This window comes from Penicillium manginii (genome assembly GCF_028828005.1).
Source record: "Penicillium manginii strain IBT 31320 chromosome Unknown utg000004l:1.0-7231830.0:1.0-7236170.0, whole genome shotgun sequence".
Lineage (NCBI taxonomy): Eukaryota > Fungi > Ascomycota > Eurotiomycetes > Eurotiales > Aspergillaceae > Penicillium > Penicillium manginii.
Window position 1 is genome coordinate 4,954,526 of NW_026643105.1, and position 24,011 is coordinate 4,978,536.

At 49.9% G+C, this 24,011-nt stretch overlaps 11 protein-coding genes across 11 annotated transcripts; 5 read left to right on the forward strand and 6 right to left on the reverse strand.

Annotated features, from left to right (window-relative positions):
- Window positions 1–573: 573 nt before the first annotated feature.
- Window positions 574–2,580, forward strand: dbp9 (ATP-dependent DNA/RNA helicase; the record flags this gene model as incomplete). The annotated part of the gene is made up of 3 exons (XM_057102209.1): window positions 574–766; window positions 832–908; window positions 988–2,580. 3 exons carry the CDS (start codon window positions 574–576, stop codon window positions 2,578–2,580), a joined length of 1,863 nt encoding a protein of 620 aa, XP_056961839.1.
- A 202-nt stretch (window positions 2,581–2,782) lies between these two features.
- N7533_005560 (uncharacterized protein) lies at window positions 2,783–4,504 on the reverse strand (the record flags this gene model as incomplete). The annotated part of the gene is made up of 1 exon (XM_057102210.1): window positions 2,783–4,504. The coding sequence occupies one exon, from the start codon at window positions 4,502–4,504 to the stop codon at window positions 2,783–2,785; it is 1,722 nt and encodes a 573-aa protein (XP_056961840.1).
- Window positions 4,505–4,731: 227 nt separating this feature from the next.
- N7533_005561 (tafazzin) lies at window positions 4,732–6,087 on the reverse strand (the record flags this gene model as incomplete). Its single annotated transcript, XM_057102211.1, has 4 exons — window positions 4,732–5,545; window positions 5,619–5,711; window positions 5,799–5,817; window positions 5,889–6,087. 4 exons carry the CDS (start codon window positions 6,085–6,087, stop codon window positions 4,732–4,734), a joined length of 1,125 nt encoding a protein of 374 aa, XP_056961841.1.
- Window positions 6,088–6,537: 450 nt separating this feature from the next.
- On the forward strand, window positions 6,538–7,025 carry N7533_005562 (mitochondrial 54S ribosomal protein mL60; the record flags this gene model as incomplete). Its single annotated transcript, XM_057102212.1, has 3 exons — window positions 6,538–6,578; window positions 6,661–6,890; window positions 6,973–7,025. 3 exons carry the CDS (start codon window positions 6,538–6,540, stop codon window positions 7,023–7,025), a joined length of 324 nt encoding a protein of 107 aa, XP_056961842.1.
- A 446-nt stretch (window positions 7,026–7,471) lies between these two features.
- Window positions 7,472–9,799, reverse strand: N7533_005563 (uncharacterized protein; the record flags this gene model as incomplete). Its single annotated transcript, XM_057102213.1, has 1 exon — window positions 7,472–9,799. The coding sequence occupies one exon, from the start codon at window positions 9,797–9,799 to the stop codon at window positions 7,472–7,474; it is 2,328 nt and encodes a 775-aa protein (XP_056961843.1).
- A 572-nt stretch (window positions 9,800–10,371) lies between these two features.
- N7533_005564 (FAD-dependent oxidoreductase) lies at window positions 10,372–11,649 on the forward strand (the record flags this gene model as incomplete). The annotated part of the gene is made up of 1 exon (XM_057102214.1): window positions 10,372–11,649. One exon carries the CDS (start codon window positions 10,372–10,374, stop codon window positions 11,647–11,649), a length of 1,278 nt encoding a protein of 425 aa, XP_056961844.1.
- Window positions 11,650–14,855: 3,206 nt separating this feature from the next.
- Window positions 14,856–15,548, forward strand: N7533_005565 (uncharacterized protein; the record flags this gene model as incomplete). The annotated part of the gene is made up of 2 exons (XM_057102215.1): window positions 14,856–15,255; window positions 15,460–15,548. 2 exons carry the CDS (start codon window positions 14,856–14,858, stop codon window positions 15,546–15,548), a joined length of 489 nt encoding a protein of 162 aa, XP_056961845.1.
- A 622-nt stretch (window positions 15,549–16,170) lies between these two features.
- N7533_005566 (uncharacterized protein) lies at window positions 16,171–17,588 on the reverse strand (the record flags this gene model as incomplete). The annotated part of the gene is made up of 2 exons (XM_057102216.1): window positions 16,171–16,335; window positions 16,611–17,588. 2 exons carry the CDS (start codon window positions 17,586–17,588, stop codon window positions 16,171–16,173), a joined length of 1,143 nt encoding a protein of 380 aa, XP_056961846.1.
- Window positions 17,589–18,541: 953 nt separating this feature from the next.
- Window positions 18,542–19,057, reverse strand: N7533_005567 (uncharacterized protein; the record flags this gene model as incomplete). Its single annotated transcript, XM_057102217.1, has 1 exon — window positions 18,542–19,057. The coding sequence occupies one exon, from the start codon at window positions 19,055–19,057 to the stop codon at window positions 18,542–18,544; it is 516 nt and encodes a 171-aa protein (XP_056961847.1).
- A 1,463-nt stretch (window positions 19,058–20,520) lies between these two features.
- N7533_005568 (putative sarcosine oxidase) lies at window positions 20,521–21,669 on the reverse strand (the record flags this gene model as incomplete). Its single annotated transcript, XM_057102218.1, has 1 exon — window positions 20,521–21,669. The coding sequence occupies one exon, from the start codon at window positions 21,667–21,669 to the stop codon at window positions 20,521–20,523; it is 1,149 nt and encodes a 382-aa protein (XP_056961848.1).
- A 994-nt stretch (window positions 21,670–22,663) lies between these two features.
- Window positions 22,664–23,987, forward strand: N7533_005569 (uncharacterized protein; the record flags this gene model as incomplete). The annotated part of the gene is made up of 6 exons (XM_057102219.1): window positions 22,664–22,851; window positions 22,929–23,028; window positions 23,094–23,162; window positions 23,220–23,283; window positions 23,355–23,872; window positions 23,940–23,987. 6 exons carry the CDS (start codon window positions 22,664–22,666, stop codon window positions 23,985–23,987), a joined length of 987 nt encoding a protein of 328 aa, XP_056961849.1.
- Between the last annotated feature and the right edge of the window lie 24 nt (window positions 23,988–24,011).

Consider the following 24,011-nt stretch of genomic DNA (forward strand, 5'->3'; position numbering starts at 1 on the left):
TGTCCGTGTGGTCGGGCGCAGGCAGGCGAGCCTCGCAGGGCGTCGAGCAGCCCAATCTGCGTTGTTTTGTCACCTGAAACCTTGGTCATTAAGTGCTAGCGCTTCCGACGTACTCCGTCGATCTATCAGATTTCTGTATATTTGATCTTTGGGGATACCTTCTTGAATCGAGCTGGTGGCTAGTATTACTAATACCTACCTAGGTAGATACCTAGGTACCTCCAGGGCTGGAAGTATAAAAGTCACCATAGGCATGCGGCCCGGGAGATGCCTTATCTTACACCTAGGGCCGGTGATGCCCTGAACAAGTATTATATTCTCACGACGATAGAAATTCTTCGACATAGAATTAATTAAGTGACAGCCTTAGTTTAGAAATATGCATTCACTTTGAGAAAGTCTTTTCAAAATAGAGGTCATATTCAAGTTGTAGCTCGTTCATCAGATATTAAGGCAACAAGGCACTGAAATCAAGATTGACCGCCCGCAAAATATCTCACCGCCCGCCGAAATTTCCCAGACAGATGCAGCATCTTTTTTTTTCGTCCTCGATTGAATCACCGCATAGCAACCATGAAGCGCAAACTGGATGCAAACGACGTTCCCTCGCCCGAGCCCGCGGGTGTCGAAGACCAGGAACCTGACTTTGAGGCTTTGGGCCTGGATCCCCGACTGCGTCAAGCCTTGATTAAGGAAAAGTTCACCAAGCCAACCCTCGTACAAGCCAAGGCAATTCCTCTGGCCCTTGAGGGCAAAGATATTCTGGGTAAGTCGCCCACTTGACAACTATGAGTCTTTATGTATATATATCGCATATACTGACAGATTTAGCCCGTGCGAAGACTGGCTCTGGAAAGACTGCCGCCTACATTCTCCCGGTTTTGCAATCCATTCTTCAACAAAAATCGGTAAGTCTTAACAGGTCTACCACCGAAGCCCCCAATGATGGGCCTGCCTGTGAATTTCACTAATACGACAATCGTTTAGGCTGATCCCTCGTTGAAAGCCACCACCGGTCTCATCCTCGTCCCCACCCGCGAGCTTGCAGAGCAAGTCCAGAAAGTCGTCACCTCTTTCACTGCGTTCTGTGGAAAGGATGTTCGCTCCATCAACCTAACGCAGAAATTTTCCGACGATGTGCAACGTACCATGCTCGCCGATTTCCCCGATCTGGTTATCTCAACACCGACTCGCGTTCTGGCCAATGTTAACAACTCCGCCCTGTCGCTCGAGAAACTCTCTTACCTAGTTATTGACGAGGCTGATTTGGTCCTGTCCTACGGTTACGATGAGGATATCAACCTTCTGGCCAAGGCTATTCCACGTGGTGTGCAGACATTCCTGATGAGTGCCACTCTCACCTCCGAGGTTGACACTTTGAAGAGTCTGTTCTGCCGTAGCCCGGTGATCCTGAAGCTGGAAGATAAGGAAGAGAAGGGCGCTGGTGTCAGCCAGTTTGTTGTCAAGTGCGCAGAGGACGAGAAGTTCCTTCTCACATATGTTATTTTCAAGCTCCAACTTGTCAAGGGCAAGGTTATCATCTTCGTCGGCGATGTTGACCGCTGTTACCGCGTGAAGCTTTTCCTCGAACAATTCGGTATCAAGAGCTGTGTTCTCAACTCAGAGCTTCCCATCAACTCTCGTCTGCACGTTGTGGAGGAATTCAACAAGGGTGTTTACGACATTATTATCGCAGCCGATGACCAGGAAATCATGGGTGTGGCCAAGCCAGCCAAGAAGTCACCGGAGGCAATCGAAGACGGAGCAGCAGAAGATAAGGAGGAGAAAGACAAGGAGGAAATCGGTTCGAGCGAAGACGAGGAAGAGCCCGAAGAAGAAAAGAGCAAGCAGAAGTCGAAGCGCCGCAAGATGACCAACAAGGAAAAGGACTACAGTGTTGCGCGCGGTATCGATTTCCAGAACGTCGCCTGCGTTCTCAACTTCGACCTTCCCACCACCTCAAAATCATACACCCACCGCATCGGTCGTACCGGCCGCGCTGGCAAGGCCGGCATGGCCCTTTCATTCGTCGTGCCCGCTGAGCAGTACGGCAAGCACAAGCCCACATCGGTATCCTCATCCAAGAAGGACGAGATCGTCCTCGCCAAGATCGTTAAGCGCCAAGGCAAACTCGGCCACGAAGTCCGGCCCTACCACTTCGAGATGCAGCAAGTTGATGCATTCCGCTACCGTATGACCGATGCTCTGCGCGCTGTCACCCGTCTGGCGGTCCAAGAGGCTCGTGGTCGTGAGATTCGACAGGAGCTGATCAAGAGTGAGAAGTTGAAGCGCCATTTCGAGGATAACCCCGATGAATTGCGACAGTTGCGACACGATGGAGAATTACGCGCAGCGCGTGTGCAGCCCCATCTGAAGCATGTGCCTGACTACCTGATGCCTACTAAGGGCCGGAAGGGTATCTCGAATGAAGATGTGGGCTATGTTGGATTCAAAAAGGCTGGCAGTGGGAACCGTATTCGCAAGGCGAGAGATCGTAATCGTGCCAGCGGAAAGGGCAAGGGAAGAAAGGCTGGTGGCAAGGTGGACCCCCTCAAGACATTTAATAAGGGCCGGAAATAGATTGGGTAGTTGGATGGCACGAAGTCGGCGCATGATAGTATGATTGATACCATTGTACAGTTATTTGAAGCCAAAAAAGGAATTATATTTGCATATTTTTTATAACTACTTCCTCCCCGTTCACTCTATGTATGCTTTTATGTACCCGATCAATACGAATGGGCCTTCTTTCTACATCTCATGCCAAAGAATTCGTAGGCTTCTACGCACGACGGAGATTTACCTCCTCCGTTGTAATATGGCCCTCGATCCACTTGCCTTTGGCCTTGACCCTGAGGTCTTGAATCTCCCGAAGTACCTTCTTGCCCAGAGAAACAGCATCTTCCCAAGCCTTCCGTCGTTTCTTAAAGCGTGCGATGATGCGTTCATGCTCCAAATTCCACAGCTCGGCCGGGGAAGCAGGCGCTTGCTCAGAAGCATGAAGAGTCGAGGCGAGCGAAAGCTCACGCCGACTCTCAGAACTCTCAAACCGCGCCAAAAGCTGAGTTTCCGATCTAGATATCTCGTTCATCCACTGGCCAGTCTTGGGGTACTCAAATCCTGGACCCAAGTTGATCCACTCCACATCTCGCCAGGAACCAGTCCACTCAGGCCCGTTCGAGCCAGGTCGATAAGGTCGGCCGTCCGGGTCAGTGCCTGTCCAGGTGATAGCGGCAAGCCAATCGCTGCAGCCTTCAAGATCAAGCCATTTCAGGCAGTAGATGGATCGAGACAGTTGGCGGAGAATAGCCGCCGACTCGGCCCAGTTGTTCTCCATCGAGGCATACATATCTGTGCCGCTGTAGGAGAATCTCAAGGAGTGGTTGGTCGGATGAACCAAGGTAGCATTTATAGCATTGGGGGTACGAGTCGGAACAGGCCAGTAGGCAAGTGACAAGTGCGTGATAGTTGGAAGATGCGACATGAGATGCAACAAAGTGTTCCAATTTGCGGCGCTTGGATTCGGATGTGCGAGCGAAAGATAGTGGAGGTTTTTAAATCGCATTCCTTGGCCAATAGTCTTCGGAATGATGGAAATCGGCGGCAGATGTGTAGACGCATCGTCGGTAGGTTCCTCTGAGTCTAGGTCTTGTTCCTCTTGTTCCCACGATGCTGGGACAGCTTCTTGGACATCGGGCTTCGAGTCAATGGCCATGGGCTTCGTCGAGAGTAGCAGCTCATGCGAAAGTTCTTTCAATGTAATCCAGCGGCCTAAGGCACGGGTCAAATCTAGTCTGATGATCGTTGCATCACCCGCAGTTGGAGTCGCCCCAAGTCCAATTTCAGGATTATCGGCATTAGCCAGAAAGAGCGGCCTGAGCCCCTTCGTGCGGGCTCTTAATTCTGGACCATGGGAATGCATTGCTAGATAGCTCAGCAGAAGCTGCTTCATGTGGCTAGGAAGTTGAGCAAGAAAGTATCCATCATAGTCCAGATGCCAACACCAATTGCGAGCCATGGACATCATGAGGGTATGCACGAGGGAACGGTCACCAGGAAAGGTGATTCCGGGCAATCTATCGAGACGATGGGTAACATCTTCACGACTGATATCCACTGCGTCATCCTGGGCCGAAGAGCTCGAATCTTCGGTATTTCCCGATAGCCAGCTTGCAGGTGGCGGGGGACCAGGGATAGGGCGGACTGGTCGGCTCCCAAATACCGTTCGACGAGGACGGGGCGGTGGGGTCTCTGGAAGGTGTAGGAGGTTCCGAAGCGAGGGGTGGACTGATCGGGGAGACACAAAAGATGGTGCCCTGGTCGGGCCGTCGTGGGAGACTTGGGTACGCCGCAGGTGACTGATCAAGTCATTGACGGAGGGATCGGTCGTGGAACCTGCAGCTTGGCGGGACTGATCATTCTGGCGGATGCTGGACGGGCCAAGAGAATGGTGAGGGGTACTTGGTGCTTTGTAGACGAACGATCTCTTCTGCTTTTTGGGCATGAGAGTCGTATTTGCGGGGAGTTGTGGAGGAGAAGTGGCAGACTGCCGTTCCCTTCAATTTGGTCATCGTTTCTCGCCCCCACGTTAAGTGTATCTACTAGCAGTGCAACGAGTAGTTAATTTCTGACAGGGTGATGGTTTTTTCAAACACAGGACCTGCAAATGCAGTCTTCTATCAAAGCTTAGTCTATACAAAATATGTTTACATCGTGATTTTACAAGTTGGATCAAATATCCCGAACCCAGGAGTCATCCTTCATATGACCTTCTCGGTTGGGGCCCTCTTCCAGCCATGTCTCGACCAGACCCTCTTTCGGATCCTCGTCCGGGAGACCTCTTGATCGGCGGACTTCAAGAACGAGGTTTCGGATCTTGAAGGTGACTTCTTTGCGTAGCGCGACAGCTTCTTTGTCGTTCAGCAACGCATCACTCAATACGCCAGCAGGAAGATCTCGGGATTGCGGATCAGCCTTCTCAACCCTCGTCTTCAATTTCTGCCACCGGGATCTCACTTCACCAAAGATTTCGTCAGTATCCACCTTGGAACCGAAAGTGACGCTCACGTCCTTGCCGGGGCGAGGAAGGAATCGTGGGAACTCGCGGCTCTCGTGCATGATATCATCAACGCCCTGAATCCACATCGGAACAACGTCGGGACATTCCTTCGTTTCAAGAATCAGACGAGCAACGCCCCACTTGAAGTAACGCATCGTCTTGCGGGGTGCTTGGTGAATCTTTCCCTCGGGGAAGATGTGAACCCACGAGTGGGAGTTGCATGAGTATGCAGATGGTGCCAAGTGAGCGTCTTCGCCATTGGTGGTATATGCTATAGATAGATCCGAGAAAGGGTCAATGCAGACATTCTGGAGGCTGAACTGTTGGCGTTCGGGGGTGGCACGGTGATGATCGACGGAAAAGGGACCCTTGGACAACAATCGGATGGCTTCTGTCATCGCAGGTTGACCCAAGCCACCGAAAGGAGAATGGGCCAAGCGGTGTGTTGGTAGTACTTGTCCCATGGTAAAGAAGAATGACAGCGGTCTATGGCAAAGTAGAACATTTCTTGTTAGCATTTATCTTGAATCGACACGCATAACACGGACTTGCAACTGACCTAGTTTGGAAACAGATATCATGGCTACCGAATGACCACCGCTTATTCCAAAATCGCATAGGCAGTAATCCCCAGATCAAAGGGTCATCCATACTAACTCGTCACAATAGGATGTCAGTCATTCTGTCATGATCCGGCGATATATAATTTCACGAAGGCAGGCAGTTCGAAGGTACATACACGCTGATATGGTTTGAAACTGAGAAGAATTGATCAGCGAATGATTCCTTTTTTATTTACGCTGGCGCAAATGCTGGCGGAGAACCTTACCTGTTATCAAACCCTTTGACCTTTGCGCCGGATCCTTCCTGGAGTCAAGCAGGGCAGTGAACTCCTCATGTCCATGAACTTCCGCATGGCATAGTCCCGAGAGGAATGCGCGGCATAACCCGGCGACTCCAAACATCGTCGTGTTTGACCAGATCCGCCAGGGGAGGGACGGGGCCTCGGCCGTTGAACCGGCGTCCATTGTGTTGGCTTGAGATGGTGTTGACTTCATAGAAGATCCATGTACGAGATACTTTCTCGGGCACGCAGCGAAATGCCTTGGGTATCGAGACCCTTCGTCAAGGTCGGGTGTGCGCAGAAGGAAAAGCGCGATTGGATGTTTCGGCGAACACATTTATCTCATCGGAATCACATGATCCACTCCGGGGTAAAAGTTCAAGTTGTGTGATAATCGAGCGGTATATCATTATTCTGGTCATGGCAGGGATTCGGTCTTTTCTAAGTCATCTTTCTTAATTTATTCCTAATAATTACTATCATTTTTCGGTCATTAGTGGCTTCTGAATGCGCGACAAAGTTTGCCGTCCATCCGGCGATTGTTTTATAGAGTAGCGCACGGACCAGTCGCAGTTCCGACTTCGAGATCGATTTTGCTGCGGATTAAACTCACCAACCTCAACGTCCAACAGCCATGTTTAAACCTACAAATGCCCTTTTCGGAGGTCTTCTCTGGTAAGAGCTCCGGTGTATTCCGACTATGCGCATTTATGAGAATGACCCTGGTCAACTAATACACTCTTTTATGAATCTACAGGAAGACCCCGTGGCGCCTATCCTCCCCCCAGAAAGCCCGGCAACGCAAGCGTCTGCGCGCTGTGGACAGCGTCGTCGATACCCTCAGTGCCGCCCTCGCTCGCAACGGACAGAGCGCAAAGGCTGTTGAGCGGTGGTATGCCGAGATGCCTCGCGAGGAAGAGATGCTTCCCAAGGACAAGTACACTCTCTTCGATAAGAAGGAGAAGAGCTACCGCAAGAGCATTCACAGTATGCCAAACCCACTTCTTCTGGATCTACCCTTGCTTTTCGTCTTGAGAAATTATACTGATGGATATTTCTTTCCTTGCAGAGCTGCCCAAGTGGACTCGTGTCAGCCAACGCGTGAACCCCCCTGGTTTCTAAGTTCGATTTTTGCAATACCCCGAACACGAAAGCACTCCTTCTATTCGCCGACAAAAAAAAGCATCGGCATCTGTATTATACGCATCAACCCCGACCTGGCAGTGTCATTCGCGTGTCCTGCTTGGGTAGTAAGGAAGGACCGGAGTTTTTGGCATCTGAGAAAATCGTCGTGGCTATTCCAAGAGGAAGCCAGACTTACAATATTTTATTTTCAGCGATTAGAATTCGTCAATTCAACTATCTTTCGAACAATGAGTTGCATCGGATACATTCCTGGCTGAGGAAGCTTGCAGTAGGGATAATATGTTCAAAACCAGACTCGGCAGGTAAGAATATGACAAGGGTGAGAAGGGGTTTGAGATATGATAGACTCTTGAGAGATTGCGAGAAACGAGTGAACAATAGCCAGTTGCTATAGACGCCAGCCAGACGAGACCATCAGGTTCTCACACAGCCACTCCCGGAGTTGGAATGCGTTGAGCATCCTTGAAAATGAATTTAAGAGATGCCGACCGACAACCTCTATGAGCTCGAATAGCAACCCCTTTCATCCAGCGACGGTTGACACGTCCCTCCTCGATGGTTTTGCGAAGACGGTAGCCCCAGCCGATATGCTGCCAGTCCTCGAAAGTTTCTTGCCAACCAGTTCCACCTTCATACCACCCGTTCTTTTGCTTGGTGGAAACCTCAAATCCCTGAGGAGGTCTAGGGAATAACCAGCTTCCAGGGTCGACATGTCCATCGGGCGGCTCTTCAATGGAGTTCTCATATAGTTCCACGGTGCGCACAGCATCGGGGAGCCCATATGTCCTTCTCCGCCGGTTGACTGCGGCGCGCCATGAATCGATACGAGGTGTATGGGCACGCTTCTGAATAGGGACCGGGTACTTCGGCTTTGGATCATATGTCGGCTCCGGGTAAGGGACATTGAAGCGTGGGTCTCCCCACTCTCGTCTGGAGTCAATGGGCACTCTTGATACCGGATCGATGACTAGCCAGGTCTCTCTGTTTAACCAGTGATTTGCTAGCTGGGCAAAGTGATACGGCTTCTGGCCGGGAGTCGTCTCGTTGAATATCCACACCAACTTGCGATTCAATTTATCCATCAATCTGATCTCCCAATCGTAAAGCTCATCGCTAGCCTGTCGATCCAACCGATTCAAGAAAGCATTGTCGACGTGAGGGGACAATCTACCTCTGAAAGGTAACATTTGTCTGACTTGAACTCCTCTCGTATGTCCTATAGTCTCAGAAATCGGGCTTGAAAGCGCTTCCTGCGCTGACATGTGACCCGATTGTCGGCGAAATCTGGCTGGTAAGGTGTGAAAACTGGTCATTGCGTCAGGAAGTGCGCTTGATATTAGTCGAGGACATTGGTCCAGTGCGACATGGTCGGTTGAATATACCGGTTCTCTGTTATTCCTGCTTTCTCGGTCTACTAGGATCGAGTCTAAAGCAGTCTGCTCTGATTGGAAAGTAGACAGAATGTCAGTAAACGGCGTTCCCGGGGGCCCAGATGAGTCTCTTAATTCACATGGCACTAGCCTATTTGCCTTGACCTGCATTTTAGCAGACCACACGCGGAATTTGCGCAATTGAATATGTCGGCGAGGCGTCTTTGGTATAAGTTCTGCTATCGGATGTCTGGGTATTCGGGCATCCATGTGAGCCCTGTAATTATTCAATTGCAGATTTCCCCGCGTTCCAAGGCGATTATCCGAATACACAACATCTTTGCTCAAATCGGGGACAGACCAGGACCTCACTCTCAATAGAGGAATCGTATTTTGTGACTGCAGCCCCGAAGGGCAAGTATTGTTGATCGGCGTTGGGGATATCGTTTGCATTGTTGCGTCAAGCACCTCGCTTTGTTGGCTGTTGTTGTCATCATAGCTTCCATACCCATGCTCAAGCTGAGTAAAACACTCCTGGTATATTGAGACCTCGCTGGCTTCCGATATTTGTATACTCGATTCCTGCGATAACCGATTCAGGCTGATTGTCGAGCTCACCATCGAGAGTACTGTCATTGGATCGGTCTGAGACTCAACGGTGTCGATCAAAGCGCCATGGCATTCGGTAGGGGATCCTGGGTTCCAAATTCGATCGGCTGGACGAGGCTCATACCTTTGAAGAAATTGAGGCATCCAGCTCGGGGTTTTCCTTGGCTGGAGGCGCTTCTGTCTCATTTCTTGACCTGGATCCCACCATATCCAGCTATAGTCCATTCTGCGCGACTCCCATGACAGCCAGTCGAGAATCCAACTGAATATTTTCGTGAATATTCTTTTGTTTCTCTCATGTAACTCGAGCGGTATCCAGCCATACCAGGTCCTGGCATAACGAATGGTTGTCAACTTGCCCTCTCTTAACACTCTGTATCTGTTTAGCGATCGGGCATACTTGCCAATTTTCCAGAAGAGAACCGCAAAGACGAATATAGCGACTGTCCCGGCAAATAGTTCGCCGAGAACAGCAGGGTTGACTTGGGCATTTACACTGATTGGTGGAGTGTATGGACCTTTTGGGGGCCGTGGGGGCGACGGGGTAAAGGAGTGACTCTGGCGTATTTTCAGTGGTGCCATGCTTGCCGTGGACCCATAAGAAGGAGATGAGTAGTGATTAGACTGGAATATCAATATGAGACATGAGTGACGATGGTTCTCAAAGACGAGAGGCGGGTGAGGAAGATGGTGTGGTTTGAAGTCAGGGACGCAATGTTTACCTGCGGCTCCGACGGGCAGGTGGCAGTCGCAGTTGAAGTTGCTCGGCATTACGAATAACTACTAGTACTTACATAGCGAGTACTACTACTTTCGACCCATGGGAGAAATCTACTGGCAACTTTCGAACTAACTCTGTAAAACTTTCCGTTCAGCAAAGTCGAGAAGCCGGAGTCGGAGTCCGACAGTGAGAGTCCGATGCCCAGCCCCGTTCATCTTTGCCCCTAAGGTTCAAGTTCTTCGCCATGTCAGGAAATAAGCGGGAACATATATGTCTGTACCAACACTCCTATTGGTTACTTGTAGATCTTCAAGTAGCGAAGCATATTCCTTCGACGACGCCGAGTTTGGTTACGAGTGCGATCAGGCAAGTTCTGACGAATGAGCGATTGGCCCCATCGAATCTCCGAGCAACTTAGTTACCACTTCGGTACCTAGCTCTACGCAATGGACACTCCCTTTCTATGGATAGCTTCAGATAATAATGATTCTTATAAGTATTTAGGCTTTCCTGCTTCTGCTAGCATCTACCTAGGTAGAGTCCACTCGCTTGCATTTAACCCAACGGAAACCATATACGCCATCCCCCATATCTTCTGCCTTGTGACCTCTGAGCTCTTGGTATGCCGTCACTCAAAATCGCCATTATCGGTGCTGGTCCTGTGGGCCTATCTCTCGCCCGACTCCTTGCTAGCAATCCCGCTATTGAGATTATTATTTTTGAATCAGATAAATCTCCCGAAGCTCGTGTTCCAGGCGGACCTCTTGACCTTCACCCTGCTACTGGTATTTCAGCACTGAAAGAGGCAGGCTTATATGGGGAATTTCTCAAATACGCTCGCTTCGATGGCGAGGCGCTGATAATTTGTGACAAAAAGCTCACCAAATACGTCAACTTACCAGGCGGGGACGCACATTCCTCTCGCGGTCGACCCGAAATCGATCGAACAGCGCTTCGTAATATTCTTCTCAGTTCCGTCCCACCACACCTTATTAGATGGGGCTGTCGCCTGCGCTTTATAGATGAAAACCGCAGACTTATTTTTGATCATGGCATAGAGTCCGGGTACGACTTGGTTGTCGGAGCAGAGGGGGCTTGGAGCAAAATTCGCAAACTCATTTCCGACCAAATGCCAAATTATGCTGGCTTAATTGGCTATCATTGGAAGATCCCTGATGCCAAGAATCTAGCACCCGGATGCTATAAGCTCGTCAACAGAGGATCGGTATTTTCCTATTCCGATGGGCGTGCGATTATGGGCCAGCAGCTTGGGGATGGCAGCTTGAATGTGTATACATATACACCATGGTCGGTAGATTGGAAAGAAGATGCGCCATTCGACCTTCACGATACCGAAGCAATCAGGAATGCATTACTAGAAGAGTTTCACGAGTGGGATCCTGAATTGCTGAGTCTTATTCGTCATGGGCAAGACCCTAACCTTCGTCCTCTCTATATGCTTCCTGTGGGCTGGTCCTGGGAAAATTGCCCTGGGGTGACTTTAGTCGGGGATGCTGCTCATGTCATGACACCCTTTGCAGGCGAGGGAGTCAATCTGGGCATGCAGGATGCTTTGATGCTCTCTCGAGCTATACTTAAGGCTTCCAAATCACCCACGCCTGAGACCAGTCTACCAGCTGAGATCAAGACTTTCGAGAAAGACCTGTTCATGCGAGCAGAGGAAACTGCAAACTTCACGAATGACATGTTGACATGGCTTTTTTTCACTGATGGATCTCCGAGTTCTATCATAGAGAAGCTGGTCCTGCGAATGACGACCTTCCACGAGGGGGGGGATTCTTTCGAGCCTGACTTATCCATTCTTCGCAATTTCTGTCTATGTCTATTTTGCGATATTTCGACTGTGGTACAGGTAGCTCCGTGGCTGCTGTATGGATGATCGTTTTGATTTCACATGTAATTGAACCTGCGAGTTCGTCAGTTCTATCGTCATAGCGTCTGCGATTCTGCGATTCTGCGATTGTCAGCTCACATCCTGTCGTGTTCAAGAATCCGCATGAGTTGAGACCTGGACGAGGGGGAACAGACGGAATGGCTAATCTTGAGTAACAAAGAAAAAATAAATCGGATTACAAAAAAAGTTAAAAGGCGACGTGACGTGGTGCGTACACCGGCATTCAATTTTCCTCGTGGAGTTTGAAACACAATGAGATCCAAACGACAGGTCATATCAGTCTCCGGTATTCCGTGCTCGTCGTTAGTAAATGGAAGTAATTGGACCATTTCACCGTATGGCGGTGACTTTCACATGCCAGAGTTAATCATCAAGCCCAAAGATCGAGATCCAGGATCTGGGGACCCATTTCTCCAGCAGGATCCCGCCCTCCTGGAAAGAGGGATGATCCATGTTCATCCGGCAGAACGGAAGCAGGGAAACCAAAAGCAATGAAGTTAAACCGGCAAGATCCGAAAGAGGTGATAAAATGCCGGTCTCTAAGGTAGCCAGGGGCCGGGTCCACCGAAGCTCGAGCCGTGGGGCCTGCCTAATCGGGAAGGCATGGGGTCCACCGCCACACCGCTCCAGCCACTCGCGCCACTCCCTTGCATTCAGCCACAGAGGTCACAGGGGCCACAGCATCAGCCGCAGTGGCGGTGCGACTATTGACGTCGGAGCGGGTCCGATCATTCTGTCGTTACCCCCTGTTCAAGTGTTCAAGAGCAAATAAAGTTCATGGTCGCTTGTCTTCTCTTTCATTACACTAGTCTATTGTGAATTGATGTCTCAGATTTTTGCTATGGACTACGTGGATCTTCATATTCCCGGAAATAACAATCTCAACCCTATGCGTCGGATGAGGAGTTGACGCTTCTCTTGTGTCATTTCCAGGGGATATCTTCAAGTTGGGCTCGCGTAGTCCCGTCCCGTTTGTTTCCCCAAAGTTTAAATCCCGGTGTTGCATGCCATGAACCATGGTTTGATCCCTTGAAACACGTCCACCTGATCTCGAACATGTCTCAAGGATGCAGACGGCCAGGAAAAGTTCGTGGACTCCGAACTCCTTCTAAATGGACAGTCGTCAATTGTCGAAATGACCCTCGGACATGATCACTAATTGCTTTTGCACCGACCCCTTTGTCAACCAAAGTCCCATTTGACCGAATTGGCCCATCACAGTGGATGCGGGAAACCCCAAACCATGACCCGGGAGGAACTATCGACTGGTCCGTGACTGATCAGCGGCATGATCATCGAGTCTAGCCTCGCTGGGAGCGGGACGTGCCAAGCATCATACAGGACCTGACCGAAGCTTTCTCCTCGTGGAACGCATCTCAGATTCTTGACCCGGAGTCGTATCCTAGCGCACACATGGTGTTGCGGATCCTGCCCTCCCCTAATGGTCCCCGATACGCAGAACAGACCCAAGTGGGGCCCGGCCTAGATGATTCCTGATGGGGCCAAAAAGTGAGGCTGATGAAGCTAAAAATTGTGGCTAGTGAACGATGGCAGTTCCATCACCCCATCAAACAAGGCAACAATATTGCTTGCAAACTTGAAGGGTGCATAACCAGGAAAAGGGGGAGAAAGAACATCAATCCGGCGCATTTTTGGGCTGGACCCATCAAGCTCCAGCACGGCTGCCGAACACCTTTCGGAGTGACCGATGGTCCTTAGGCCTGATTACGAAATGCGCATATAGTCCCCACGCGCCACAGTTCACCGTTTGTGGCTTGCATCTTCATGCTCAGAGGCCCGACTTCTGCAGGCTGTTCTCCCTTGATGAATTTCAGGCGTGTCCTCATCAACTCTAATGTGCACATTAGAGTTGTGGTGTTCAAGGCCGAAGAATCTACCACCTCCCAGAGAGCACCAAACATAGATATGTAGCTGCCTTAGTGGCACTCCCATAATTCGCCTTTTCCTCGAGGACATTCAAAGCTGAATCTCACCACCAAGAGCTTTCACCAACGCCACGATGTGATCCAAACACGTCGTGACAGCTGCAACAGGACGGTTATCGCAGGCGGGGCAGGTCGGAGTGGATCCGTGCACGGAACTATTGGAACACCACCCCTCCCTGCTCTGGTTTGCCCCTGCACACGAACGTCGATCGTGCATGGCTAGGCGCGTGTCAACTGTGCACCAAGGTTACCCCTAGTAGGATCGGTCAGAGGGTGCAAAGTGACCGAATCAAAGTCACGGCTGCCAGACGGTGGGGCTATGACCTGAAGTGCTCCAGAGTCGATCTACACGCTAGTATCAGATCTTCCTGCAGCGCATCTTCAATTTCTCAGATCTAGCACTTGCCGGTTCCTGCCCCCTGCCCCTCTCCTGGTTGACCATTTCCCTGTAAGAAAGAATTTGTCGATCCTTTCTTTCGATTTGTTGATTATTATTTTCTCCCAAAATTTATATTTCGATACATTATTTTTCTTTGTTGCTCCAATTTTCCCGGAACGTGCTGCTGCAAGGACGCATGCAGCCGCCGAAGAAACACCTCATCGGCCGGAGGATCTTCACCCATTCTTGCCCGGTTTTATTTTGATTTATTTCGGTTTTCCTCAATGTGAAGTCAAATTTCCATACCCGCACGGCATCATCGCTGCCTTGGCCTCGTCCCAGGAACCTGGACACCGACCATTCATGCGCTCATATCGTGTAAGTACTTTTGCGGGTGGCAACATCTACTAGCTCTTCGATGGTTGACCAAACGCCTTCTCTAGAATATGGGGCCTCGATGGGATATTGAATACTCGGTATTGGTGTCTCGGCTGCTGCGGGGAGGTATATGAAGGCCAGGCGATCTCCCGTGAACCATATTTTTTCTCTTCAACCATAATCATAATTTCTCTCATCCCCTTCCAAGGTTTCTACTCCTCACTACCATTCAACGTCTATTTCACATATCGTGCCTCTCGATCTGTCCTCGTCCACACTACGAAAGTTTAACTTCCGATCCACCTTCTCCAATTGTACTACTCCCCCGATCTGTTTTCCCTCTTCCTCCCCGATTGGTTCAATTCAGATCGCTTGAACTTTACCTTATATTCGCCATACGCCCAGGCTACTAAATATCCCGACACCCCCAAATTCTTCAATTCGAGGCTTTCGCAATCTAGAAGAAAAGACAAAAAAAGACAAAAAATATGGCTGCCCGCGAATTCAACCTGACTTTTGAAGTCGCTCCTCCTGCCGCTGTGCGCCCCGGACTCCCTTTCACCATCCCCGTCATCATAGCCGTTCGGCCAATCGGCATACCTGCGCGAAATGTACAGCACCTCGTCGTTAGCGCTAGCTTGCGTGATGAAAACAGCACTGTACCTGCTGTTGGATTGGGTGGCAGTTTAACGGCTAGTGTTCGCAGTCGCAGCGATAATGCGATGAGCGGCTATGCGAAACTCCCTTCTCTCACGATTTCACGACCAGGAAAGTATCGTGTTCGCGTGATGCTGAGTGCAGCCTCCGTCAATGGAGTTGTCACGAAGGAGTTTGTCGATTCGGGAGTCATTAATGTGCACGCTGCTGCTCCAGCGGCCCAAAGACCGAGTAAGTGGGGGTGATCAATTATCATTCAATTGAATGTTTCTTTTCTGTGTGCCCTGCCTATCTATCCCGTTCCCTATCTGGCTATTCCGCCAAAACGGCCAACTACCTTAGCCGTGGTATCGGTTCTGAGATCAGAAGTGGCGCGGCCCCATCTATTTCCTTTTCTGGACTCTTGCTGATGACTCGATTTTTCTCTCTCTTTAGCCCCCCTCCAAGCTGGAACTTTGCAGAGACTGACGGCTGAAAATTTGGATATCTCTGTGGCGGATATCGCGAAGTGGCAATCTGCATGAATCGTATTGCAGCCTCGGAAGAAATGGAACCATAGCTATTGGGTGTTGATGTGGAGTTTCCTGGAGTTTTCTATTTAATTTGATCGACTTTTCTCTTCATTTTCATTTTCTTTCAGTTTTGCTTGGTTGTGGTGATCTTGTTTTGCTTTTTTCCCATTCGATTCTTTCGATTCTTTCTTGTTTAGACTTTCTTTCATATATTGGAGGCTTCCTACCTTAGGAGAAGCGCCAAGTTTTTCCCACCCCCTCCATCTAGTGATTATGCAACGAGTAATGGACAGTCACTACCAAGATCAGTGTTTGAACTTAAATCCCTTTTTTTTTTTTACCTTGGCTCTCTTCTTTCTTTCCTTTTATTCTCTTTTGGGATCCCAGAATTCTGGGAGGCGGGAGCTGATTGTGATGACGTGACAAGAGGGTTCGCTCACTTCTCTCCCCTTATTTTTTTTTTCTATTTTACGAAAAGCGAATCAGAGATCAAAGACTGGAGATCGAATTCAATAAAAAGGAATTTTGTGATGACCCTGGCTCTGTTTGGAATTTATCGCAATCGCCGTATCTAATTGGTTACCAACCCAAATTAATCGGCCCGAATCGCAAGCCCATGTTTGCGTCGGTGAGATCAAATTTTCAAAGCACTTCTATAATTCCGAAGAGCCCCCAAATTCTGTGCCGACCCAAGCACATATTGCAGAAATGCGGGATAGTCCCAGCCTATGCTCCCAGCTGCGAGTCCCATCAAGCTGGTCTGATCGTCACGGCCAGGGCGCCCAGGCCCTGTGATATTCTACACGTTCGACCAAGAGTTAGCATTTCTCCTTGTTTTCGCGGTATCGGCCATTGCCTTGACGTGTGTGGCACATGGGCCTTGCCAAGCTTCTTCGTTTGTGGGTCATTTGCGGAAGCAATTCACTCCGCAAATTCAAATCAAGGTAAATGCCGCTGCCATCCACATCAAAAACAGCTTAAAATTCTCGGCAAAATAAACTGCCAACCCCAGTATGTGTGGTTGGATTGGGGCCATGTATTAATATGACCTGGTTATGACACACGGTAACTTACCGGCTTCATGTTTATATCAAATAAAGCGAAATTGGTCCCAGGCCCAAATCGTCGAATATCGATCCGAAGTGGCGCGGTTGTCTGCAACAATCCAGCCACACCCTCGCACTCCCTCATTATAGTGGAATACGCCGGGTCGCTCTCTATTTCCGCCGCTGTCACAGCGCGTGAGTTGACCGTCACGGCTACATTGCCGCTATAGGGAGCTATCCCGTTAACATGGTTAAATCGAGTGACGGGGGGTAATGCCCAGTGCTGGTCGCGTTGATCAGATGGAGGCATAATAGTGATGGTACCCTCCTCTTCTTTCAAGTACTCTTCCAAAAGTACACGGGGCGATTCATCAAACAGGTAAGCAATATGTTCGCGGAGATCGGCAGGGGTTCGACAGATCTTTACGCCGTGGCTCCCCCTGCCACGCACTGGTTTCGCGATGATAGGATAGTCGCTCTCCGTCATCGAGGCAAGCACTTCGTCCAATTTATTCTGGAGGACTACATCGTTCCCTTCCATAGACCGTGGATCATCCACTGTCCACGATCGGGGCAACGTGAAACCTCCATGCCGGCGTAGCTCGTCATTAGTAAATGACTTGTCGTCGAATCTATCTGCGCAGATCGGGGGTTGGCCGATGACTTTCAGACTGGATTCATAGGGCGTCAATCGAGTCGATGTCTGCAGTGGATGCTCTGCGAAGAGTACCGTATTGGCCCAGAGGTGTGTCGCGCCTTTCTGCACTGCCTCTAAAATCCCTTCTTCGGTGTCGGGATAGCACCATTGATTTTGATCCGCGGGGTCTGGGCATTCCACGGGTGTAAGGATATTAAGCCCTTCTCTTGAAAGCGTGTATGCGATATCCGAGCCCGAATCTTGATAACCTGAGTTCTTGTCAGCTGGGTGGTGAAACTTGAGTTGGATAGCCTCCTCTCCTATGCACGAACCACCTGGTTTGGGCGGCTTGCTAACGCCGTCATACATTGGCGGCGCAAGGGCCTGATATAGGATCGCAATGACGGGCTTTTGATGGGCCATTTGAGAGCATTGCCTAGATAGTTAATCTTGGCGTCGGCCTATGCAGTTCCTGGCAGGAAGTGCGAGCGGGGGGATGTGGGCGTGGGGGCTGCAAACTCGGAATAGTGGATGAAGGGGCAGGTTTTGGCTAAGAAGTCGGAATCCACCGTTCATTGTTCTTGTGTGGTAACAATGTTTCAATCGTCTACCATCCAGAATATAAGTATATTTGGCAAGTCCTGTCTTAAATGTTTAATGCGGGCATTTTTGATGGTCGGAGAACTGCCGATTCTCGGAGGCAAAGCGGAGCCATCCAGATGGGAATGAAACGGGAGTACTCCGCTCTGTCAATACGCAGCTACATCGGGGACGGAGAAGAGAAACAGTAGGAAATATCGAGTATGTAGCACAGCTGTGTCATTTGGTGCATGTAAAGGGAAAGACCGAAAACAAAAGCGATGCATTGAGCACCAGCCAGTTCATGCAAGTCAATCAACTATCTAAGGCTAGCTTGGCTAGCCTGGCTAGGTCACACATAAGGGTATAACATAAGTCGTAAAAGGGACATATCAGGGCAGGAAACTAGTCCGCTATGAAATCGTGTGTCCGAATTGAAGTTGCAAAGTGTTCAACACAATGACAATGCTTCAAAGGGGAAACATGTCATCATCGGAGCAAGACTAAGGCATGCCCGAGATACAAGCCTTCTCCGCACTCGGAGATGACATCAACTGTGGGGGAGAAACAAGGATGTTTTGACGGCGAATCAAATGTTCTCAATCACTTCCGTAGAAGAGGTCAATGGGTCGTCTCCGCGGATGGGAGCAACGCATGCTTGGGGGCCGAATATCGCACGGGGCAGGATTGCCGAATTTGGCGATCAGAAAGGAGAAAAGGTAGAAATCTCATGGTCCACCAATTCAACTCTCCTTGTTGCGAAGCTTGTCGAAGCTATCACGGACGGTCTCACGAACACTGAAACCACCGAACAGCCAATCATTCGAGTGCCGCCCATAGTGGTTGATAGTTCCACTGTATCGCTTGTGGTCGCCGCTATTCTTGCGAGTCGGGGTGGGGGCACGCTTTGGGTCAAAGTCTCCCTTAGGCGAACGAGGGGACGATTCGTCAGGCGACATCTGAACAGGGCTTGTAGAGCCATGGTCTTGATCAAAGTAGGTGTTGTGAGGAGCACTGCGGGGGATGTCGCGAGGCTGAGACATGCTGACGGATTTAGGTCGTGAATGACTCTGAGGAATTGCGATCGGGTGCAATGGTTTCGAGGCTGATCGGAATCGCCTGGTGATTGGATTGGAGGATGTGCTGGAGTGTTTCTTCTCGTTGGAATGTTGACTATCACGCGAGGATGTGGTGGTGGTAGAAGTTTGGGACAGGGATCGCTTGGGATATTGACCAGATTGGTATGACTGAGAGTGCATCACCTGGGGGAGGGAATAAAGAAGATGAGAGAGGAGAAGAGCGCAGAGGATGGAGTATAAGAGGTTAAATTCCAAAAGGTTATGAGAATGGGAAGTTGAAAGGAGGACACGGGCCCTCTGATATTTATGCTGCCTTTTGCCAACTCATCTTCCCTCGTACTCCTCACCTCTTACAACCACACACAACCACACACATCCACTCGCATTCGCTCCCACTCTCCTCTTGCGGGGAGCCAATTTCCCTGTGATCGTCTTGACTGCCATAGGGCAACCACTTAGATTGCAGCGGGGGATGTCGAAACCTGCCCTCGGGCCTGTCGAAAGGACGCCCCCAGCCGTCTCTCTCCAATCAGCACTGCAGTTCAGCCCGAAGTCTCCATTGATAGCGGACCGGTCCTGGAATTCACCAACCGGAGGCTGCAGCAGGCGAACCCACGTATCCACCGGTAAGGTTTAGTCGTGTCGGTGAGAATAGACCAAATCCCACCGTGTTGGACCACAACGAGCCAATCCGCGTTTGTGTCTGCCTTGGAGCCTCCTCGACTTCAAGCTGGGACCCCGCAGATTGACCGCTGCTCAGAGACACGTCGCCATTTCTGCCACTATCTCCTGCATGCTTCTGTCCAGCTGGTTTCCGTATTCACGCGACCCCATACATAGGGCTGCACTGCAGACCATTTTGGCCCCCCCTATTCACATCACAGCATAAGCACTACGAATGATGGACATACCGACTAGTTATCTTACTAGCTTTTCATGTGGTGAGATTTTGGGGCCTGGTCATAGGGCTGGCTTTACCCCTTCCCGCGGAGTTAGGCAACCAGCAATTCTCGTTTGTGAAGATCATCCACTTTCTTTCTTTCGTCATGTGGGTCGTGCAACAGAGAGGTCGACCAATCTATCACGATTTTCGGTCGCCCCGAGTACGACTCGCCAGCCCTACGAATTGGCAAAGATAAAGACCCATTCACTGTCCGCTACGGGGCGCTGCACTCACCAATGAATCATTATATGCCCGAGACATTGCCCTTCTAGCGCCCTTCGAGAACGCCGTCCTAACCGAAGGGAACTGCACGTGTGTGCGACTGACTCATTTAGCCCCCACGCGTTGCACAGAGCCAAGAAAGACACGGCTCAAGGCATTCTGAGACTCCGCTCGGTCGCTCCGAGCACTGTGCTGCTGTGTCTCGTTGTTAGCACCATTCGGGTGCATTGCTGGCTTGTTTCGAAACGCGTTTACATTGTGGCAACCCCGCTAGGGATGACATGACCACAAACATACCCTATGCCGCGCTCGCCTGATGTTATCGGACAAGCTTAACTTTCACTCCCCGCTAACCTTACTTCATTTTCCACATGTTTTGGCCCCAATGTGACATCATGGTATTGGCATTGATCAACTATTTTCTAACATAGTTCTCTTACATGGTCATAACACATCAATCCGCACCAACCAGCCAAATTTAAATCTTGCTGGTAGCAGATGCGGTCTTCGGTAGACCGAACTTTGAGATATCCTCCACTGTCTGACCATCCACGGCCAACTCCGCCAGCACTCGTCCAAAAGCCGGGGCAAACTTGAAAGCATGGGCCGCACCTAGCCCCACAATCACGTCCTTGTGGTTGTCCAGCGGACTGATAACGAATCGTCGATCGGGAGTGATAGTATACTGACAGGTGACCGTGCGCAACGGCTCACGGCCCTTGTCGGGCATGAGCCTTTGCAGGAATTCAGTCAACTCTCCCTGCAACCGTGGTGAAGGTACGTATGTACGCTCTTCGGGGGTCATCATATTCTGCGCAAAGTCGTGGGCAGCCTTGATGGTCGGCTCACCATAACAAGGGAAACCATAATAACATGGAGCGCCGCCCCAGATCCAGGTCGGAAAATGAGGGGATTCAAACTCGGCTGGCTCGCTGGGCTTGAAGTATGTCACTTGCTCCTGCATGATCTGCAGAGGGATGTGTACGCCGAGAGGGGCGAGCAGCTTGTTTGTCCAGGCGTCCGTGGTGAGAATCACCTTATTTGCGTGGAAAGTTCCTTGCGACGTTTGAATGACAACGCCCTTTCCGGATGACTTGGGTGTAACGCGCTCGACGCGAGTCCTCTCCTTCAGCACCGCACCCTTAGACCGGGCCACCCATTGCATTGTCGCGACTGTCTTCGACGCATGAACGATTCCCGTGTCTGGGTCATATACGGTATCAACCGAATCCGGCACATTGAATTGAGGCCATCTCTTATTCACCTCCTTGCTGTCAAGAAGCTCATGAGGGACATCGTTTGCGGTGAGGGCTTCTGTGTAGTTACTGGCTGGAATCGGAGCGTCCTTGGGGAGGAAAAAGAGACCACCGGTGGTGGTTAGGAGCTTCTGCCCGGAGAGCTTCTCGAGCTCAGCCCAGTCGTTGTAGGCAGCCTTGACAAGCTTCACGTATTCGGACTCAGAGTTGGATTTCCGAACGATACGCGATGTATCGTGGGATGCTCCGTGGACGTGTCCGAATTCGAATTGTTCCAGTCCAAGGACCTTGGCACCCTTGAGGGCGGCGTGGTACGAAGCTGAGCTTCCGAGGACACCAAGTCCAACAACGGCGACGTCGAAATGTTCCATTTTGTTTTGGCTTGTTCTGTAGAAAGTAATTAATGATATTAGAATTTGATAGGCTGCAACACGACAGCACAGGCTCATTTAAGAGCTAGCCATGGTGTCTTCATGAAGATACCGGGGACCTCCTCCGCTCACGTGGAACCAGCGATGAGGCGGGGGAGGCGGGCCTAGATGATACCAAAGCTCCCTGAAAAACGAAGCGAACGAGATCTTTATCCAAAAGCGACCCGATAGGGTTGGACAGCATCCACCTAAGCGGGACATACAATCCGGGGATCACCCCGTTCCCCCGCGTTTAGTGTATAGATATCGTTGCAGACTGCCGATGAGATAGCTACTCCGCGCACGTGAGCGGAGATCCCCCGGTCCAGGTCACCCACCAGAGTCAAATTGAAACTTGAATACGTTGGAACTTCTATTCACAGGTTCCTCTGAAATTCTTACTATCCAAGTCGGAAATTCTACGCTCTCGTACTATCGGGGCAGCGGGCGGAAACGACTTTCGCAGTTGAAGGGAGCACCATTACCTGGCTCTCAAAACGTATCGAAATATTCAACCTCTAGGGAAATGATGTAGCTCTCGTTAATTATACGGGCAGATCTGGATAAGCCCAATCAGCCGGTCTAGATATTCAGTGAATCGGCCTGTCGGGAGAAAGACAATGAATTCAAACGCATGCCCAAAATTTGTGACTGGTGCGGACTTTTGGGTTTAAGTACTCCGTATAACATCATGGTCTTAGATTATTCAAATTGATAATATTGGAACAATATTGGAAGAAGGACATTCAAAGTTTGACGCGACCGGTACTACTAAAAGAAGTATGCAGAGTACCGCGTCGGATATTCTCCGATTGTCGGGATTTTCCCGCCTTTTGAAGGTTGGGGGGGGGAGCGCAGTTAACACACGACAACACACGACACCCTTTAATTGCTAACAAACTAAAAGCTCCCAATTACACACATCGAGGCACAAACTGATTCAATATACTGTGAAATGGATTCCAACTATTCAGAGTACCCTTCGTTCAGCGACCTGCCTCTAAAGCGAGATGGCCCGCACGGCAATTCTTGGGGACTATGGGGTCCGAATGACCAGATAGGAACTTTGAATCATCTCAGTGAGGACGTTGTGGCAAGGGCTGCAAAGCAGGAAATCAAATCTGGGAAACGAGTCTGTCTAAAGTAAGTTACCTTATACCATTTCCTATCTGGAATTTCATCAGTGAAGCGCAGATCTATTGACACCAAGGCGCATCCAGTTGGACTTTGACTGGCTCTTCCTATCCAACTTTAGGTCGCAAAACTCTTGAGATCAAGCTAAATAACAAAGCGCCACTCAAGATTGCACATGATGATGAGGTATGCTTAAGCTTTTGAGATGGCCATCTTACAGGAAACGGAATTTCTTACGATGCAATGTCTAGTGGACCTTCAACTCTCAATGCAGCTCCCAGTGGGATGGATTTAGACACTACGCTTATCAAGCGGAAGAAGTGAGTGACACAGAATCATTGTACTTTAAATCTACTGATACTGACGTCCATGTCAAGCTCTATTATATGGGTCGGAAAGCTGCGGAGTTTGCCGAATCCCCGATCCCCAATGGCATCCAACGTAAGTCGCTTTAGCAGTCCGACGATTCCGACACAATGTTTTTTCTTAGACACGGTGCTAATTCTATACAGATATTGCAGAAAATGGAATTGCTGGGCGCGGTATTCTGATTGATTGGTACAAATGGTCCCAAGAGAATGGCCATTCTATCGATGCCATGACTGCCCACCCGGTATCATTCAATGAGCTACTCAAGGTACTAGAAATTCAAGGTATCTCCGAAAACGAAATTCTTCCCGGGGATATAATTCTTATCCGCTTCGGCTATATTAGTCAATATGAAGAAATGGGCGAAGAAAAGCGGGCTCGCCTGGATCAACTCTACCGGAAACAGAAACCCGAAAACATAGGAATCGAGCCTTCGAAGGAGTTATTGTCATTTCTCTGGAACAACAAAATTGCAGCTGTTGCAGGAGATACGCGATCCTTTGAGGTTTGGCCTTGTTCACAGACAAAATGGCATCTGCATGAGTGGTTGCTGGCTGGCTGGGGAATGCCAATTGGCGAATTGTTCGATCTGGAGAAGCTAAGCAAATATTGCGAAGAAGCCAACAGGTATACCTTCTTTTTTACAAGTTCTCCTATGAATGTAAGTTTTTTTCGGCTACTAAATTCACAGACGAAAATAAGAAACTGATCCCTCTCATGCGAAATAGGCCCCTGGAGCGGTTGCAAGCCCACCGAACGCATTTGCATTCTTCTGAGTATACTTTCTGCGGCCAATTCTT